General features: G+C 40.6%; 1 protein-coding gene across 7 annotated transcripts in view; it reads right to left on the minus strand.

The window, feature by feature from the left end:
* Positions 1-19,224, minus strand: part of numb (NUMB endocytic adaptor protein) — a 45,784-nt gene that overhangs the window by 10,621 nt on the left and 15,939 nt on the right. For all 7 annotated transcript variants that reach the window (XM_031736969.2, XM_031736966.2, XM_031736968.2 and 4 more), the window contains exons 2-3: positions 7,438-7,574; positions 2,607-2,681 (exon numbers count right to left, since the gene is read on the minus strand). In XM_031736969.2, coding sequence (XP_031592829.1) covers positions 2,607-2,681; positions 7,438-7,563 — 201 coding nt within the window. In that variant the 5' untranslated portion in view covers positions 7,564-7,574. The remainder of the gene's footprint in view (positions 1-2,606; positions 2,682-7,437; positions 7,575-19,224) is intronic.

Here is a 19,224-nt window from a genome sequence, read left to right on the forward strand (position 1 = left end):
TCTTCATGTTTTTCATCCGTTTCAAGACTTTAAGTGCCGATGTTGTCGGACTGTGTTGGTAACGTGGCTGCAGTTAGCTGACTTTCAGAAAAGAGCCTCCCCTCATCGGCCAGGAGCAGATTTTAAGTGCCTACAGGTGTGGAGCCTGGTTTCTGACCAATTTAGTTATTAGTTTCTGGAAATAGAGCAATATTAACTTGCATGTCTCTCCAATGGTAGGGACTGTATTTGTTGCCTGGCAACAGTCTGCTTATTAAAGCGTCAGAGAGGATGAACTTGGATGTATCAGGGCCTCACTAATTGTATTTTTGTTTAAAAGGTGGCCCTGGTCTGCTCTGACAATCTAGCTTTGACGTGGATCATTGGCATCAGGGGGCTGCGTTTCAAACCATCCATCAAGAACCTCTCACTCCAACCTCATTTTCTCAGCAAAATGCACACTTCGTATGCTGCATCAGAGGGTCACAGTACAGCAGGATACAAACACTACAAACATACTCTCATCTACTGACTGAAATGGAATAAGAATGATGGAAATGAGGGGCAGACTGACACAGTACAGCAAGACTCAATTCTGTTTGCTGCTCCACTGCTTTGAGCTCCAGTGATGAATGTTAATGCCAGAAAAATAATACTCCTGTATGATGAATTTTTTAACTGTGAAGACTTAGTATCACTATGTAAAATCTATGGGACAACCCTAAGGAACACAACAACAATGTGCACCTCAAGGCGGTGGCACTACAATGAGCAAAGCTGGGAGAGGAAACACAGATCTGCATCCCTGCCACTGGGAAGGACAGGCACCATCTTGGAACACATTATGCAGTTCTCAAGCTACTGGCAGACTGTTTTCCGGCATTTCCTGTAAGACAAGCCATTCAAGGCACAGGTAAAGTGCCACATCTATGCCAGAGCTCAACATTTAGCAAGAATATAATGGCAGCAGTTAAACTACAAACATAAACTTTTTTGTTTTTCTAACACTCCCAAAATATAGTTTTGGAAAAATATAGTTTTGGGAGTGTTGGTGTAAAACACCGATTCTGCTTGTAAACGCAGACCAATGAAGCCATGCATCTGTCCATTTACACATAAGGCTTTTGGTCAGTGAGGAAAGCGAGGGCGAGCAGCAGCGGAGGAGACAGGGGAGGAAATGTCATTAGGCTGAGGAGGGTCAGACAGTCGCAGCCTGCAGGAGGACGGGAGGCAGAAACACCCGCCTCTCCTCTCGAGTTGGCTCCATTTTGTCCGCCTTGTTAAAACGACTGTAACTCAATAAGAGCTCGCGGCCTCGGGCTCCGTGTTAACCACGTGACCTCATCAAGCACCAGTGTGTGCACGACACTGCTGTGTTTCTGTGTGTTGTATCTGCAGTCGACCTTTGTGCATTTTCTGTACACTAAAAAGAACAAGCGTGCTGCAGGGCATGTGTGTATACATGCAGCGTGTCTGTCTGCTCTGCCTCTGGGTGCACTTCGCCCTGTGTGCATACACATTATCCCACTATGAGCTCCATCTCAGTGTGCACGCTGTGCAGCGAATGTTGACAGCTGTATCCAAATATAAGCAAATGTACAAATCGCCATATGTGCTCACGTATGTTTCATGTCAAACCTTTTCCTCCACAAGTAGTGTGTATAATCCCTGTTGTGTTTTCTAAAAATATAACCAAATGTCAGTATGCAAAAGTGAGAAGAAAGGCCCTTACATATAACTGTAAGACTGCGTGTGAGTGTACATTCTCATTATGTGTCATGCATTTCAACTAGCATTGCAATTTAAGTATTTAAAATGAGTCCCAAGCATGTTTTCCTGTATAATCGTGCTAAGAAAGCGTTCTCACAGCTCAAGCAGTCTTCAGTAGTTTGTTGAGCTAGACTAAAAGGTGCTTTTTCACAATAGCAAGAAGAAGAGGTATTGATAACAAGTGAAACAGGGTGTGAATTCTTAATTGTTCTGAGTCACCTCAAACTGAAACCAAAAGCTGTCAGCAGACACGTCGAGCAGGAGATTCATTACCATTGCTGGCAAGGGAATCAAATTTACGTCTGAGCATGACGTCCTCCTGATCATACAGAGGCCGACTCTAGCGGCAGACCTGCCGACTCAGGTTTGGCCCCGACCACAGAGAATCAGCCTCTTTTGCCCAGAAGAGTTTATGACCTGGGTGGGGCCTTGGCAAACAACTGACAACGTGGAAAAGCAATAGCGCCGTTGCTTTCCCCCTGTCCTTCCCCTCCTCCTGCTCCTCAAACTGGAATTTGTTCCTTTTTGCGCAACTCCGCCGGAATCTGCTCCAGCAGGAAGTACGTGCTGACCTGCTCTGGCTGAGAGTGTGTGGAGAGAGCCAGACAGGGGAACAATCAGACACACTTGGGCCTCTATGTACTAGAAAGCTAAGTAGGAATAAGCAATGATAACACTCTTGGAAGGAGGGAAATGATAGCTAAAGGAGGGCTGCCTTAGAAATTGTTTTTGGGAAAAGTCAGTAGGATGTTGGGGAAATAGAAAAGTAATGGAGGAAAAGTTGAAAGAAAGAAGATACAAGTAGGAAATAGCAGCCTCATTCCTGGAAGTACAGAAGATTTTCTAGTGAAACCTACCGTCTTCAACCGTTTTACTGCATCTTCACAGATGTGCATGCCTCTGGATTCATCCACCTCCACATGTCCCAGGTACTGCAGGGCAGAGAGAAGTAGATGGACAGAAAAAAAAGGAAAGAATGAGTAATGCTGTGACAAACCTTTCCTGTGGCTATCTCTGCTGAGGTTTAACTAAGGCTACAATAATAAACTCTAGAATGAGATTAGGTATTTAAATGAGTCCAGATTGTCTAATATCCCCTGGTACCCGAACGCTGGTGATTTATACACCTAATTAAATTCCGTTTTGAGGTCAATTGCAGTCAATAGCTCCCTAGCTGATCTCTAATTTTGTCCATGGAGAAAATGATAACCCGTTCCTGAGAAATGTAAATGGGCAAGTGTGTAGATTGTAGTGTGTGATCCTGTTAGGGACACAGGGAAGATCAAAGAAGCACACAAAGTGGCAAAAAGAAGCTGCCCCTTCCGATCTCTTTGTGAGCTGACGGAAACAATGTAGGCTGAATATTTTCTTTTGAGCTTCACCAAGTTCCAGTAATGACTGGCTCATCGAAACTCTAGTTAAGACTATAGCAGGTTCCAGGTTGTTCCAGGTTATTACGCAATAACTTGGCAGATGCTCCCATAGTATATTACTTCAAGGCTTCCCACAGTATATTGTTGCTGGAGCAAGCTGCTTCACATGAATCAAAACTGCCTGTACTGACACTTCAAGTATAAAGTAAAGAATAACTTTGAAGTGAGAGCAGTGCATTTCAGCTAGTGGCCTTCAGCAGGGTCATCTTCATCCTATCCTGTGGCTTGTGAGTGCAAACATCCTGGTTTTACTGTGAAGTTGCTGATAAAGCTGTAGTGGTGACCTTTTCGGACAATTTTCCTTCTCGCTGTACTTTGGAAGTAAATAAAAGGTCTCCAGTTATGTTAGACAAAGTCAGCACGCCTTTTAAATCACACAGAATTACAGTTCATGGGGAAGGGTAGAGTCATTACCCCATATATGCCAAACATTCATTGAGACTAAGCTATGGTAATTAGAGACAAGATATGTCGGGATTAGTCAGATTCAGCACTGGAAGCTGCACTAAATGATCGTCCACATTATACGTTCAGTCCAATCATCAATTTCTCGGGGGAAACCCTGTGCTCCTGACTATGGAAATACTCACCAGGAGTGAAAACCTTACGCGAGTAGGCTGAGCTCCAACTGAATGAACAGAAAAGGCTGCCGCTGCCTGCCTGAACCTTCCCGCCCCTTTCAGACCTGAAGCAAGATCACGCCCTGCTGTGTGTCACTCCAGAGGAGTCACAACCTTGACTATCCCAGAAGCCATTGTGCATGCTGAGCCGGAGAGGAAGTCCTTACCCTTTCCTTATAGATACACATGCTGACCAACGCCTTTCACCCCCCCCCTCTGGCCCTGCTATATTGAGCGTGTGACGCAACCGCTGTGAGTCACACTGTCGCCGTATTGGAATACACATGCACGTAAACACACATCGATGCATGCAAACGTGCAAGGTGTTAAGGACAATAGTGATGTGAGGAGGCAGCTTTGGATAGTGAGGACAGTGAAAGCTACTAATCGGGGATCAGCCAGAAGATGTTGCAGAGGTGAGATGAATAAATGCAGGGGAGACTTGAAGTGTCACAACAGATTCTTCATTATGGTGTCTTACTCTGCTCCATTAGTAAATAGCTGCCAGCAACAATCTGGGGTCTGAAACATTCACATTTAATAGAAGAAGAACTCCACCAAATAAATGGAAAATAATAGAATTTGAAGAGATTTTTGCACATGTGCAATTTGGTTCTGAAATTCAGATTTGTGTGTGGGCCCCTTCCAGGATTAGAATCACTTGGCAACTATCCTACGGTGGGCTACGATTAGATGAAGATAAATAAAACATAAATCATGATCGTTGAAGAAATACGCTTTAGATGCACCTGTTTCCATTTTGTTGCAGAATCACTTTAAATTTTTCCAGCAGTAAAAGGCCAACAGAGCTACCATAAACAGAGAAAGTACTAGGGCTGCTTGATAATTGCAACAACCGTAAACGTGTCCATTGCTGGTCAGTAATTATATCTCTTAACATGGTTATTCATTAACTTAAAATGCATGCAATTATTAAACTGTGGGACGGTTTTGTTGACCTTTATATCTAGGTCAAATTAAAAACGAAAGAAAAAAGGGAGAGTTTTAAGGTTTGTCTGGTTAGGAGTTAGACTCAGAGTATGAGGTATTTTTGCCTGTTTCCAGTCATCAGAAATAAGAACAGACCTTTGGGAAGGGAGTACTGTAGCTACAGGGAGAGCAATGTACAGCTGACACTCACAACCAACACCTCTGTCTTACACTACAGAAAGCAGCACCTACAGGTCCCCGTCCATGATTCTTCCACAGGTTTGCCCATTGAAAAATTCAGAGAAATTTACTACTTCTAGACAGATTTTGCTGACTAAAAGGTTCACTGTTGTTTGATTTTTCATTCAAACTGATCTAAACTATGAAGGAATTTACAGTTTTAGGGGCATGTGAAAGACCCGCCACTATAAAAGGAGTGTATATCCTCTGGATGTGACCTGGGAATTAATTCCGAGAACTTGCTATAAATCAGTGTCAAGTGACAGTGCAAAACAAAACTCAGTCCAATTCCATAAGCAGCCTCACAAACGTCTCCGTTGGTAAACAGCACACACAAGCAATTTAATCTAATCTTGCATCTGCCACCAGCAGTCATAAGGGCTGATATTTCCGTACGAAAAAGCAAGTCTACATCTTTATGCCTTTCACCATCACCTTGAATTATAATTAATCGTCTATCTAGACACATTTAACATTAAAACAATTTGCTTATGCTTAAAAAAATGCAAATAAACATAAGTGCTACATAACAAGCCCTGATAATGACAATTAAACTCATAATCTTCTTGCCAAAGGCACTACAGAATGGGCGGGTATTCTTCTTCTCCTTCCCTGCATGTCCTCTCCTACCATGTATTTATTACTCTGTATTGTAGCAGTCTGCTATAATTTCACCGCAACTATTCACACACAGACAAACACTCATGCACAACTGGGCTCCTCTAAGGCACTTAGACCAGGAGACAGGGAGCAGCAGGAGGGGGAGCAGGGATACAGATGAGTAGCATGGTAGGTTGCACCATTGCGATGAAAGCCAGTGGAAAGGTGGAAAGCAAAATACTGGTGGAGAAGTGTGCGTTTGGCTGCAGAGATAACAAAAGGACAGTCAGGTTTTTTTCCCCATTTACCTAAAGTATCTGGCTTCTAAGTCACTGGCTACTTTTACACCTTCACTGCTGTAATTATGGCTAATTATTACTTTTCAAACAGATACAAAAGTTTTCTAAACGCAACAAACCTTTTTCTGTGTTTCTTAGTCAAGAATATACTATCTATTATTTTATTATACCAAGTAATACGGCTAATATTCCTTAGCCTTGCTGAGCAAAGAAAAACATCATATTGACAAAATCCAAATTACTTTGCACAACAGAATGAAGGTGCCGTTGTCAACAAAAGGATAAATGCCTATTAAAGAATTTGCCTTATGTTGGTAATCCATGATTAACATATCTCTTAAAATATGAACTAAGGGTTAGGGCCATAGCAACAGAATCAAAATGATGTGCTCATAAGACCTACATTTCTTATGTAAGCATATAAAAGATGAAATACAGTTAGCATGAAAGGTTTTCCGCTCATCTTGTTGGAGAAAATTAGGATCTCAATATTCTATTCTGGACTTTGTGAAAGCATCTGGACAAGTAATTCTTTTTAAAATGAAGACCGTTTATGCAATTCCAAGAGCAAATTCCAAGTACTTATTCAGATAGCAAGAAGGCAATTACTAAGTGTTTAAACTTGAAAGTACTTCAACAGGGGATTGGATTGATTTGAGATAAACTGACCATTTAATAGTTTGGAGGAACTCTTAAATTGCTGGTGTCTTACATTATGGCTAAAATTGTCATACATGTGCTTAAATCAATCAAATGACACTTCAGATTTCTGTTTGGAACAACCTCAACACAAGTCTTACTTAAGTGTTGTACTTTAAAAAAAAAAAAAAAAAAAAAATCTAAAAACTTCCTGTACTTGCTGTCACTTCCACCTTCCTCCTCTTCAGTTTTATACATTACACATTATATTATATTGCTCAATAAAAAATACATAAAGGGAGCACATATGCAACATCAAATTAGAGCTTGTACACATGCTTACGCACAAATTACATCCACTGAACAGCCTCCAATCTTAGAAATTCTAAGGTAAACGTTCCCTTTCATGACTCTGAAGTTTTCAGTTCCCTTTTATCCCGAGTAAGAGGAGCATTTGAGCCCATGTGATGGGAGGAAGTGTACCGTCACACTTCTGTTTGCGAAAGTAGGAGGTTTTGTTGCCAAAATAAGGTAAGATCGCCACTTCATCAACTGCTGCACAGCAGGGCTGACTGCCATTTCACCACGTCCCCGACTTATCTTGCCAGTAATGAAACATTTCTTTCAATTCCACATATTTTACTGGGGATTCAAGTGGTCCGGATACTCCTAAAACACAAAGTAATTGTGCACACACATCCCACAGGTTTGTTAGACTACAGCAGATAATCCCGCAACCCAGATAAAAGCTGTGCTCAAACTCTCTGAATGGTTATGATTGATCACAAGCAGTGTCCTTGGGGAGGAAGGTGGTATGAAGAAGTTTTGCAAAGGTAAGAATGCATCAAAGCGAGGTCAGCACTGCACTCCGTTTCTGTGTCTGAAGTGGTGTGTACGCAGGTGTGTTTGTGTGTGAGGGAGAGTCACCTTGACTGCAAAGCTGCATTTGCCGGTGCGGACCGCCTCTTCGTCTGTCTGCCACTGGTGCGGCCGGCTCGACTCCGGCACGTAAACGTCTTTCTTCCGGCGGAAGCTCTGCCGTAGCTTATTCATCGCTGAGCTCCCTGTAATTGGAGAGACATTTTTAATAATCCCACAGTGAAAACTGAGCTGTCAGCAGCAGCAGTGAAATAAAGAAGGTGCAGCACTAAAAAGCTGGAGATTCATCCAACTCAGGTTCAGCTTAGTGTTTTTCTACAGTGAAATTATAGATAATGGTCCAAAAAGCAGGCGATCATGCAAACCCACAGCACCAGAATAACACTTTCAGCAGTCTTGTTTTGGTGCCTGTAAATAGGAATCCTTTAAACTCTGACATCAGTGCAAAACACAGTAAGCTGCTGCGTCTCTGACTCACCAGGAGAAACAAAAGAGGCTGAGACTTTGCAGTGTTGGGAGTCAAGGCAGTGCAAATAAAAGGGAGCAGTGTTCCTTTTATTCAGAGCCTCTTTTTTTTTAACCACAATTTAACAGACAGTGTTTGCACATTTTTAATTTAGATGGTCTGACATTTTCCATTAATATCTCAAAACACTGCACTGAGGCCTCTCTGGGGGGAATTTAGTAAAACAAATCTTTTCAACCTCTAGATCACTTTGAATTACACTGCAATGTAAGATTTTACAAAGCTAAACCAGAGGTCGAAGTATGGCAGGTACTATATATTGATAATAAAGTTTGCTAGAACATGGCTTTATTGCCACCCTGTACTCATTAACGTAAACTGAGCAAAAATAGATCTAACAAGACGATCAGGTGATCATTCAGGCAGAAAACAAACTCAAGTCCCCAGTAAAGGTCAGAAGTAAACTTGTCACCAGGTCTGGTATAAACAGTCTTGGAATAAAACATTTGCCTGTTAATCAGCAAAAAACTTCACATTACATTAAGCTCTGCAGTCATTGGCACAATAAGTAAAAGAGTAGTGTTTAACGCATTGTATACAAATGAAGACAAATGTACTAGCCCACCTATGAAATACAAAGTTATTGTCAATTGTTTTTAACAGAGCTTTAGAGTTTTAAAAGGATTAATTACTTCTATTCTATTTCTTTTATTTCAGAAAAACAAACGCTCCCAGGGTCAATATCATTAGCCCCTTGAAAAAATGACTTTTTTGTTGAATCACAGCAGAAACCGCTGCTGTGTAATGATATGGTATAACTTTTTTATGCTTAAAGCTTGTAATATCAAGTTTAAATTTAGGGTTATCTTCCAGTTTACACAAACGCAATTTGAAAAATCATCATGGCAAAAAAAAAAAAAAACAGAAAGAAAGAAAGAAAGAAAAATCAGTTTAGACTTGAGAAAAAGAATTCATGCTCACAAAGCAGGAGATGGAAAATCCAGGTCTTGAGACTACTTTGTATATATAATTTGTATCACCAAGAAATTGAAAGAGAGCCACATAGTACATAACAAGCCCAGCAGAGGTAGGAAGAGAAAGATTTGAAAGACTTTAAAGCCCCCAGAACAACTGCCAAGACATGAGTGAATAGCAAGTCAGGAACTGTAGCGTCAAAGAAGGCTGTCACTAGAACCTTGCACAGGAATGAACTCAGAGGTTACAGACCAAGAAAAACTCTGCAGAACAGACACCTTCAAGCAAGACTGAAGTACACCAAGGAGAACCTTGAGAAACATTATGCATATTGAAAGCGCATCCTTTGATCAGAGGAGACAAAACTAGAGCTCTGTTGTCATGGAGACACTCTTTATGTTTGGACAGAGAAGTGAGAGGCGTACAACCTAAAAAACACCGTCCCCCACAATGAAACACGGTGGTGGGAGTATAATGCTGTGGGGATGCTTCGGTCCGTCTGGAATCTCTTCAAGGTGGAAGGAATTATGAAGGAAGATGGATAGGCAACACGTTCTCACTCCCAAAGTATAACATATTACGCTATGTGACAAATCATCGGTATGTTATGCTTTCGGCCACCTAACACTTTCCTATGTTACGCGTTCGGAAAAAGGAAGGAAACATGAGAACCGTTTGGACTCAATCTGCACATGTACATTTATTTTACTTTATTCCCTTTAGAAAACACTATCTAACACCATTAAGGTTGTGGGTAAGGTTAAGGATTAGGTTATGGTTAGGATTAAGGTTAGGGTTATGGCTGGAATACACAGCTGGAACGTCTGTTACCGCCGGGAGCATCATTCTGTTGGATTTCATCCACAATCCAGCGTCTTCCAACATGACATCCCATTGAAAATCTATGGGGTGAACTGAACACCAAGGTCCATGTCAGAAGACCATCAAAGCTGGAGAAGTTCGACAGATTCACAGAAGAAGAATGGGCTGAGACAGCTCAGGAGACGTGTGAGACTTGCTGATAAATACAACTACAAAGCTTAAAAATCAAGTTTTCATATGGAGGATAATAATTAACAAAAGACCCCAATCCTGGCTATAAAATTCGAATCGTTAAACCCACTTCCTCATTCAAGTTTGAACTACCTTTCACACTGCAAGTTGCCCTCAATACTGGTTTAAATTCTAAATATAGTTCTCAACAATCATTCAAACATTTGGCCAACTCTACATGTTTCAGGTCCTTTAGGGATCTTGTTGGACTCTCAGATCTAAGCAGTTATTAAACTAGTGTTATTAGTGCTGTTATTCTAAATTATTAATATACTAAATTAGTATTATTTATAAATAACCTAATACATGGAGTTGTTGAAAATATACCCAGGTTTGTATTTTTTCTTAAAATCTTACAAATCTAAGGTTTGACCTTAGTGTAGGTTCAAACTCTAAAATTATCTTGAATTTAAAAAAAAAAAAAAAAAAAAAAAAAAAAAAAAAAAACCAGCACAATTAATTGGGCTAACAGCACATGTATGTCCTCTTGGCTCTGAGAGAGGATTAGGAGGCACAAAAAAAGCAAAGACCCAATTAAAAGTTGCTGATCCAAACTAGAAATGAAAGGTGCATCCATCATCGAAAGCCCGGCTCACGTCTCCTGGAGTGACTCATAACTGGGGACCAGAAGTCATTCAGCCATGCAGCTCCGACTTTTAACACGTGAGCAAAGCAAACTCCTTGACTAACAAGTTGTACCCGCTAACTTCTGAGCTGATGAGGATCTAGGGGGATTAAAGGTCTTTAATCCAGTAGATCGGACTGTCCGCATACACACAAGACACAAGGACAAGCAGCAACATAGCAGCAAACACACACTCTCACATGAACACACCTACTTAACCCACACATGTATACACACAGAGGACCTTAGATGTTTCTTTGCATAATGAAACCTGTACTGAGAGTGTAAAGTGTGTTTGAGGTGAGGCTCACTTATCTGTCTGTGCTAGGCCCCAGCGCTACGGGCAGGACACAGTAAAGCTTTCAGCCTTGACCAGGTCACAGAAGCACAGATAAACACATCAGACTTAACTACTGTCACCAGAGCAGGACACTGGACTTGACCACTGACTCTAAAAATGTCATGCAGTAGCATTTCTCCACAAGACAAAACATACATTAGAAAGTTAATCTGCAGCACAAGTTACAGGCCAGCTACGTTTTCTTTTCACCAATTTCAGAGCTAATCAGTGGATCAAATCAGTCTGAGTGTAGCCAAATTTAAGTAAGGTTTAGAATATAATCTGTAATGGAAACTGTTTTCTGCAATATCACATGTTGGAAAATCTGACAGAAACAATGTGGAAACCAAGCAGAAGCTTTTAAGCCAAATACTTCAGCGAGCGTTGAGATAATAACACTACTCAGTCACAACCTAGTGCATATGTCCGCATTAACTGTGCACAGACACATGCATGAGTTGTACCCTGCAGAAGACTGGAGTGTTTGAAAACAAGATGACTTGAGCTACTAGAAAAAAAATATTGCTTCATTGCTCACTCCCGCTCTCTCCTAACACACTCGTTTATTTAGGTCATATCATGTTTGGGCTCACTGCAGTGCCACTGACAGGCTGCATGCTTCTAGCCTGCAGAGTGAAGAGGAGGAGCAGGAGGGAAAACACATTTGTGGCGCACCAGGCGCACATTTTGAGAAATGTTCTCACCTTGAATGAATTTGTCATATTTTCAGTAGACACAGCACATCGGCCAGTGCTGATGACTTAAACACCTCTTTGAGATGTGTCAACAATGTTATATTTTTGGGGGGTGGGTTTTTTGGTTTTTTAAAAACAGATTCGTGCCAAGCGGGGATTTTTTTTGTTTTTGTTTTTTTCACTTTATATAGAAAACAAAACAGCTTTGCTCCTCTACCAGTTCCACAAGTTTTTCAAACTTGTAAAGCGCATTTTCTGTAAATAACTACTAGAATTAGGTCAAGTTCAGTGCAACAAACATTTTTTTTGTTCTGCCCTGTCCTAAAAACACAATTTAATCAAAGAAAGAGAAATACAACAAATCCTTTTTCTTAAGAAGTCCCAACAAGAGAACCTTGACTATGACCTTTTCTAACGCTCTTTCACGCGGAATTATCCAAACGCTATTTTGAGCTTTTTTTATGCTCACTGTTATTGTGTACAAAGCTGGTTGGTATGAAACAAAATAGAAAATTAACACGTCTTGCTCTATTTGAGGCTGACTCAGTGGCTTGGTGGAAAGGGTGTTTACCACAAGGGAATCCCCGTGTTTTCACACCTAAATGTTTACGTCTACCTCTTCTGTTAGACCTAATCGGTGTGTGTTCACTGATCAACTTTAAAAGGTTGACATCTATGTTATGTTTACAGCAAAGATTATTTTTGTTATAGTTCAAGGTGCAGATTCATTCTTGGATTCTTTTATCTGTTACTCAAAAAACAGATAAAGGCTTTATGGAAGTGTGCATCTTTACATACCTTTATTAAAAGATAAATGCATATTTGGAACCCACTTTAGGCTGAGCTAGAATCTACGCTTTGAAATCATTTTTTTGTCTCAGTCAAATGTTTCCCTACTAATGCCCCCGTAATTTTTGCCTCATCTCACAGCACCTTGCTCAAACTCAACCTCTAAATCGCTCAATGCTTCATGCCAGCTTACAACCCACACGCTCTGTACTGTAAACGGCAGGGCCTAGAGTCCAGGAATCTAAGTCAATGCACATATATTCATGTGCGTGGGAAAAGCATACGCTCACTGTGTGTTTGTGTGTGTGAGTGTGAGTGAATGTATACATGTGCTGGTATAGCAAAGCATATGCACTTTAGGAGTGTACAACATGTGTAACCATTTGCATAAAGGTGCAAATGTTTGTTGAGCATGTTAGAAACAAGCAGTATTAAGAAAAATGTTAAATTGCCTAATAACATGTTATTGCTGGCTGCTATTAATCCAATTTGGAGCTCCTACTAATGTTCTTTGTGCTTTGACCCTTTATATCTCCTTCAAACTGTGCCAGTGCCAAAGAAGCAGGATTTGCTTCTTTGGCACAAAAAAGAAAAAAAAAAAACCACAGCAAGGTGCAAGATGCAAGTTTGAGCCTCAGCGTAGGATTAATAACATCAAAATACATCACACAGCTCCTCTCCAGTACAACATCTTTAAATCATAATACTTTTTGGGCACAATAAACCACGCTTTATTCACAAAGATCATTTCCCTGGCCTAATGAAAAACTTCCAATGCAACGAAGACAAGAAAAATTCCAGCTTCATATAGAACTTCCAAATAATTTACATTAACTGCAGCAAATAAGAATTTCTAAACTGATCCAAAACAAGTGCTTTGATCAGTAAATCAACAGCATTTACATTTCAGCAACGTAAACGCATCACAGCCTTGTGCACAGAACTAAAGCTGCAAAGGGTGTAAACCAAGTAATCACTGGTGAAATTTGCATTACCGCTGGCATTAGATAAATGCATTGTGTGTGTTAAATGGCAGAAAGGTGAGCGTGAAGCAGTGCAAACCAGAGAAACCAGATATTGAGCAATGATGTGAAAATCTGTCTGTGTTTGCCTGCTACAATGAGCAACGCAATATGTTCAGTCCTATGACTGGCCACAAGCCAGAAGGACGAAGGGACAGAAGGTGGGAAACAAAGACAGAGTGATAAGTTTAGACGGGAAGGGGAAATAATTGGGAAGGAAATGATTAAGCAAGGGAAGAAAGAGCAGGGTGGAGGTGGAGAAGACTTCTCAAGCAGTTTTTTTCACTATATCAAAGAACTACATATAAGGGCGATCGTGGCTCAAGAGTTTGGCGTTCGCCTTGTAATCGGAAGGTTACCGGTTCGAGCCCCGGCTCGGACAGTCTCGGTCGTTGTGTCCTTGGGCAAGACACTTCACCCGTTGCCTACTGGTGGTGGTCAGAGGGCCCGGTGGCGCCAGTGTCCGGCAGCCTCGCCTCTGTCAGTGCGCCCCAGGGTGGCTGTGGCTACAACGTAGCTTGCCATCACCAGTGTGTGAATGGGTGAATGACTGGGTATGTAAAGCGCTTTGGGGTCCTTAGGGACCATAAAGGCGCTATCTAAATACAGGCCATTTACCATTTACCATATAATCAAAGCAACTTTATGACCTCAAAGAACAAAAGCAAAGCTGCACTAATCCAACATGGCTTCTAACACTGACAATCACATCACAGTTTATGAACATTAACAGCAACAATTATATTTTAAAAAAAGACAAAAAAAAACACCAGTGATATCCAAAAATACAGCAAAATGTAAATGAAGCAACTTCAACATGTTGTTATTTGCACTTCGACAAAGTCAAAGCAAAAGTCAGAGCGCTGTTTTCGCACTTGTTATGTGACAAGAAACACGTTGTTTCTGCTCTGTGTTAATGAACTTACAGTCTTTGGAGAAATGCATTTCCATTCTGAGTGCCTAGCATTTATATGAACCTTTTCATTCCAGCTGCACAACACATGCTTGGCTACTTACATAGGGACAGTGCTACCAGGAAAACAAGCCTACAAGTAATGGTATAATTTTTATTCTAACAACAAGAGCTGCACAACAGATGCAAACTGTAAGGAGTAAAAATATAACTGTGCTCCTTGACAGCAATTACGTATATTGGACCCATTGTTAGACCTCAATAAATAAAACCATACTTTTTTTAAAACAACAGAGGGCATAAAAGGCATGAGGGGCACGCCGGAGCCAAAAAGTTATGTAGTGAGGTAAGGGCTTTGGTTTAGGAAAGCAGGATCTGAACCCCGCTGGAGCTGTCATAGCTCTTGCAGCCTATTGCTGTGAGGCCCTCTGGCTGTACTCCTAGAAGCACTAATGAGGACAATTACACAAGGACCATTTATACTCTCTCTGCATTCATATACACGGTACCATGTAATAATAAAAAAAGTGCAGAGCTCTCCCAAAGACTCTCACATGCAATATCACCAACATGCTCAATGAACAATTACAGGCACGCACAGAAAATCGTAAGGTAAACAATGTTGGTAAAATGTAAAGAGAGCAGGACATGGTGGCCAAACAGGGGCACAAACAATAAGCAAAGCTACAAAAGCAGAGGCAAGCAGAAAGAATGAACAGTACTTTTTCCCCCTCAGCCTGGTGGTGCACAGCACAAGGAGGGAGGGAGTACTGCTGTTGGCTGTGGATGTAACAGTATTTGAATAATCTCTCCAGGAATGGAAAACTGATTAATCCTCGCAGAAGGATCCTAGGGATGAGCACAGCAGTTGGGTTTCAAAGAAGAGATAGGGGCAGGGAGGGAGGAAGAGGCTAGGAGGGGAAAAGTGTAAGACCAAGAGAAAAGGAAAGAGGGAGAACAGGCAGCAATTCAAGACAAAAAGGCCCCACTGTCTCCTTTCTTGACTTGCTCCACCACTCTGCCAGCTGATACTCTTCATCCCATTTTATACTCGGTTCAGGGAGTTCCACGGTGTGCATGTTCAGTTACTTCATAGTCTGGGGACAAACAATAACACACTATATACTCATTTGAATAAGACCAGCTATAGATAATGCAAAGCATGCCTGCAAAGCATATCTACTGAGCCATGTTATCAGGGCGCTGGCCAACTTGAGGTGATAGTGCCTCTGTTCTCCTCCAAGACAGCCATATGAATAGAGAATTTTAAAAATGCTGTTACCGTGGTAATCCAATTTTCCAGCCCCAGTTTGTGGCTTGGCATGCTTATATAAAAGGTGGGGGCAAAAAAAAAAGAAAAACGACAGTCGAGCTATATGTACATAACAGTAAAAGACAACCAGTCAGGTTGCTAGGCTAAACCAACTTGGATGATGTCTCATCCATGTTTGGTGATGCTGTGGACAGAGTACAATGAAATATCTGGGTCAAAAAGAAGCTGTTCTGTGCTTCTCTGCAAAGCCTGTCCTCATCATTCTTCTGCTATGAACAGAGAGCAGCCTCTCTGTTCGCGTTGGCAAAAAGCTCTGCACCAGTCTATCGAAGTCTGCTGATGTCTGGGTTTGTGTGTGTGGTTTTTTCGTTTATTTCCTTAGGGCACCAAGAATAAAAATCTGCATGCAACTCAGACCTTTACTGCGTTAAAATTAATTCATAAATGTCACCTGGTCCATTATAACAGCAGTGTCATGAAAAAATGTCCTGGTTGCTCATTCAGATTAATGGAGTATGTGCCTAAAAGGAGCTAAAATTATGGTGATAAGTCAGCTAATCTCTCAATAATTACATACAAATAACTACACAATAAACATGAGACTGACCAAAACTTCACAACAGACATACAACAGGGCTGTCACTGACATACAACATTCAGTTACAAGAAACTGTGTGTGAAGGGGCATTAAGCTGCAGCTTCATTAATGCTAACCCCTAAATGTGATATTCTGGGTCACATGCAACTGTACAAATTCAATTACAGTATTACAGACAGCCAGTCGGAGGAAAGCATGACCTAAATGGTGTCTATTCAGTGGTGCTGTGCCACAACATATAATTTGTGATAGGACTGATACAAATTTTTGTGTGATATAAAAATGTCATATCATGACCTAACTGCCTAGTGTGTGCAATAACAAGACAAGCCCGGGCATGTCTGACAGTAAGAGCAACATGCTTGGCGACAAATTAGTATCCAAAATGGAGCTACTTGAAAAATCTCAAAAACTAGACAAAAGAAACAAAAAAAATAAAAATAACAAACCCAAAACAACCCCCCTAAAAAAAACAAAAACAAAACAAAACTCAGTAATTCATACAATAGATCACAAAACATGGAAGAAAAAGCTACCTATAAAGATGGAAACTACACACTCGTTTCAGCACTTGAGGCAAAAAACACACCATCAAGCACAACCAGACTATGGAAATACCAGCAGCTGATGATGTGCAACCCAAATGTAAACAAATTACTCGTTGCTGGAGCACTCGTTAGCTATACTCCATATGACAGAAAGAGCAAACGGCAGATAAAAATTACTGATGTGATAACATGATGGAAAAGCAGGGTTAAGTTACTTTAGTTTTTGTTAAACTAAAGCATGAAGCATTATTTTGTACTTTAACTTATAAGTCTCAAGGGAATTAAAACAAATAAATGAATAAATAAATAAATAAATAAATAAATAAACACTACCTAGGCTACTTTTGTGCTTAGGTATGTGTCCTGACTTATGCTGTGTTACTGGATATAAAATTGTTTCACTACTATTGCACTAGAATGCTGTTCTTGCCAGCCTATTTCAGCCAACTCACACTTGAAATTAAGAATTGCATCTTCAATGACAGTGGAAAACCGCCTTCATTTACTTATATTCATTTACTTATATTTATAAATGCTTCATGTATCAATAAAATGTTGTTCTGTATTTTTTTCCAACATAAATATTATTATTGCAAATTTTCTTTTATCATAGTGGCTATATCATTCTGTGTCGCATCCATGGGTGGATCACATTTATTATACCACTACTATCACCACCACCACCACCACCACTGCTACTACTACTACTAATACTACAACTACAACAACAACAACAACAACAACAACAACAAATAAAATAATAAAACCTTATCAAGACAACAACAGACTGAGAGGGGTTATTAGGGCATATAGATGGCTTTGGTCCATTAAAACTAGTTTCTAATTATTAAAAAAAGAAAAAAAGAAAAAATAGAAATCTTTTTCTTGAGAGCCACATTTCATTTATTTTATCTTATGTCATGGCGATCCGTGGTGAGTCAATCCAAGTAGGTACTACTGGAAAAGGGTTTTAATGATCAAGATAAATAAAAATACTACCAAATAAAGTTTCTAGCAATCTATCCTGGCAATGTTGTTTCAATTAACCACCCACCAATCCATCCATCTTCTTCCAATTGTTCAAGGGTGGAAGAAGATTTAAGCACCAATTTCTTCATGGAGATATCAAGTAGTTTCCAAGCATGCTGAGAAACTATCTTTAGTATGTCTTGGATCTGCACCAGGGTTTCCTCCTAGTTGGAATAAGACACATTCAGGAGGCATCGTAGTCAGAGGCCCAAACCATCTCAACTGGCTCTTTTCCATTTGAGAGTAGTAGCAGCTTTACTCTGAGAGTCCCTCCCAAATTACTGAGCTTATCACACAATTTCTTAGGGGGAGCCCAGCCAAACTTCAGAGGATACAAGAGGATGCTTGTATCCATGATCTTATTCATTTGGCCACTGCCCACAGGCCATTTTTGAGGGTATGATTAGAGAATGCCCAGTAAATCAATGGCATTCCATTCACATTTAACTCTCTCTTTACCTCAACCAACCAACCATATCCCTGTCAATCCATCTGTCAAACTTTCCACTCTCCCCCGACTCATTAATAAGACTCCACTTAAACTCCTCCACAGACGCTCAATCCACTTTTTCTACTAGAGAACCATAATGTTTAAATTAAAACATTTTTCTGTATTTTGTTTGTTAATGTATGCATACACAAAACAATTACAAATGTATTAAAGTGGTACATTTATTTTTATAAACCTTTAGAATGAAGTACACCGTTTACCAAATGCTCCATCATGTTCTGAGTAAGATTTTCCAAACTTATATCAACAAGCTCTACATGATATAAATACTACGAAAATTAGCTACAGCATGATTGAGCTGGTGGAACGAGAGAATGTTTGCAAACAAGTGTAACCCACTGCCAGCTGCTCTTCAGCATGCCGCTCTTGAATATCAGTGTCTGTACACTCTGCGTCATTCACCTGTCAGGTATGGCATGTGTCGGAAGTGATCCCCTGACATAAAGTGATGAAAAGACAGATGCAGAGAAGTAGTTGGCAAATGCAGCTGGCATTACTACTTGGAGAGGAAACAAAATTAAAATATTCCAGAATGTCAGCAAGAAACCGGGTCAGCAATTTTATTTTGGTAAAACATCTATTTGGGGATATTCAAGATGCTCAGAGTGAGCCAACTTCCAAAAAGAGAGGCACAGAGTGCATGAGTAGGACAAGGTACAAATGGGTGGTACGCAACATAGGAAGGAAATGATGGGAATAGGGTTGCTGGCTACTGTTTGCGCTGTTCTCCCTGACGCCTATCTGCCACTGAATCATTTCGGAGTCCTTCACTCTGTTCCCTGCCCCCAGCTAGACACGATGACCCCTCTTTCCTGAGTGCATGTGAGTAAAGGGGTTAGGGTTGAGAAAGGGAAAGAAAATGAGCCCGGACTGCTGCACAGGGGATATTATGTTGCTCTTTTCTCCAGCAACTTCTAACAGTTTGTGTGTACATCACAAACTCTGCATCTGGCTTTTTCCATGTGGCCATGTTTTTGTTTGTATATATACAGGGCTCG

The sequence above is a fragment of the Oreochromis aureus genome, linkage group 19 (genome assembly GCF_013358895.1).
Source record: "Oreochromis aureus strain Israel breed Guangdong linkage group 19, ZZ_aureus, whole genome shotgun sequence".
NCBI classification, from domain to species: domain Eukaryota; kingdom Metazoa; phylum Chordata; class Actinopteri; order Cichliformes; family Cichlidae; genus Oreochromis; species Oreochromis aureus.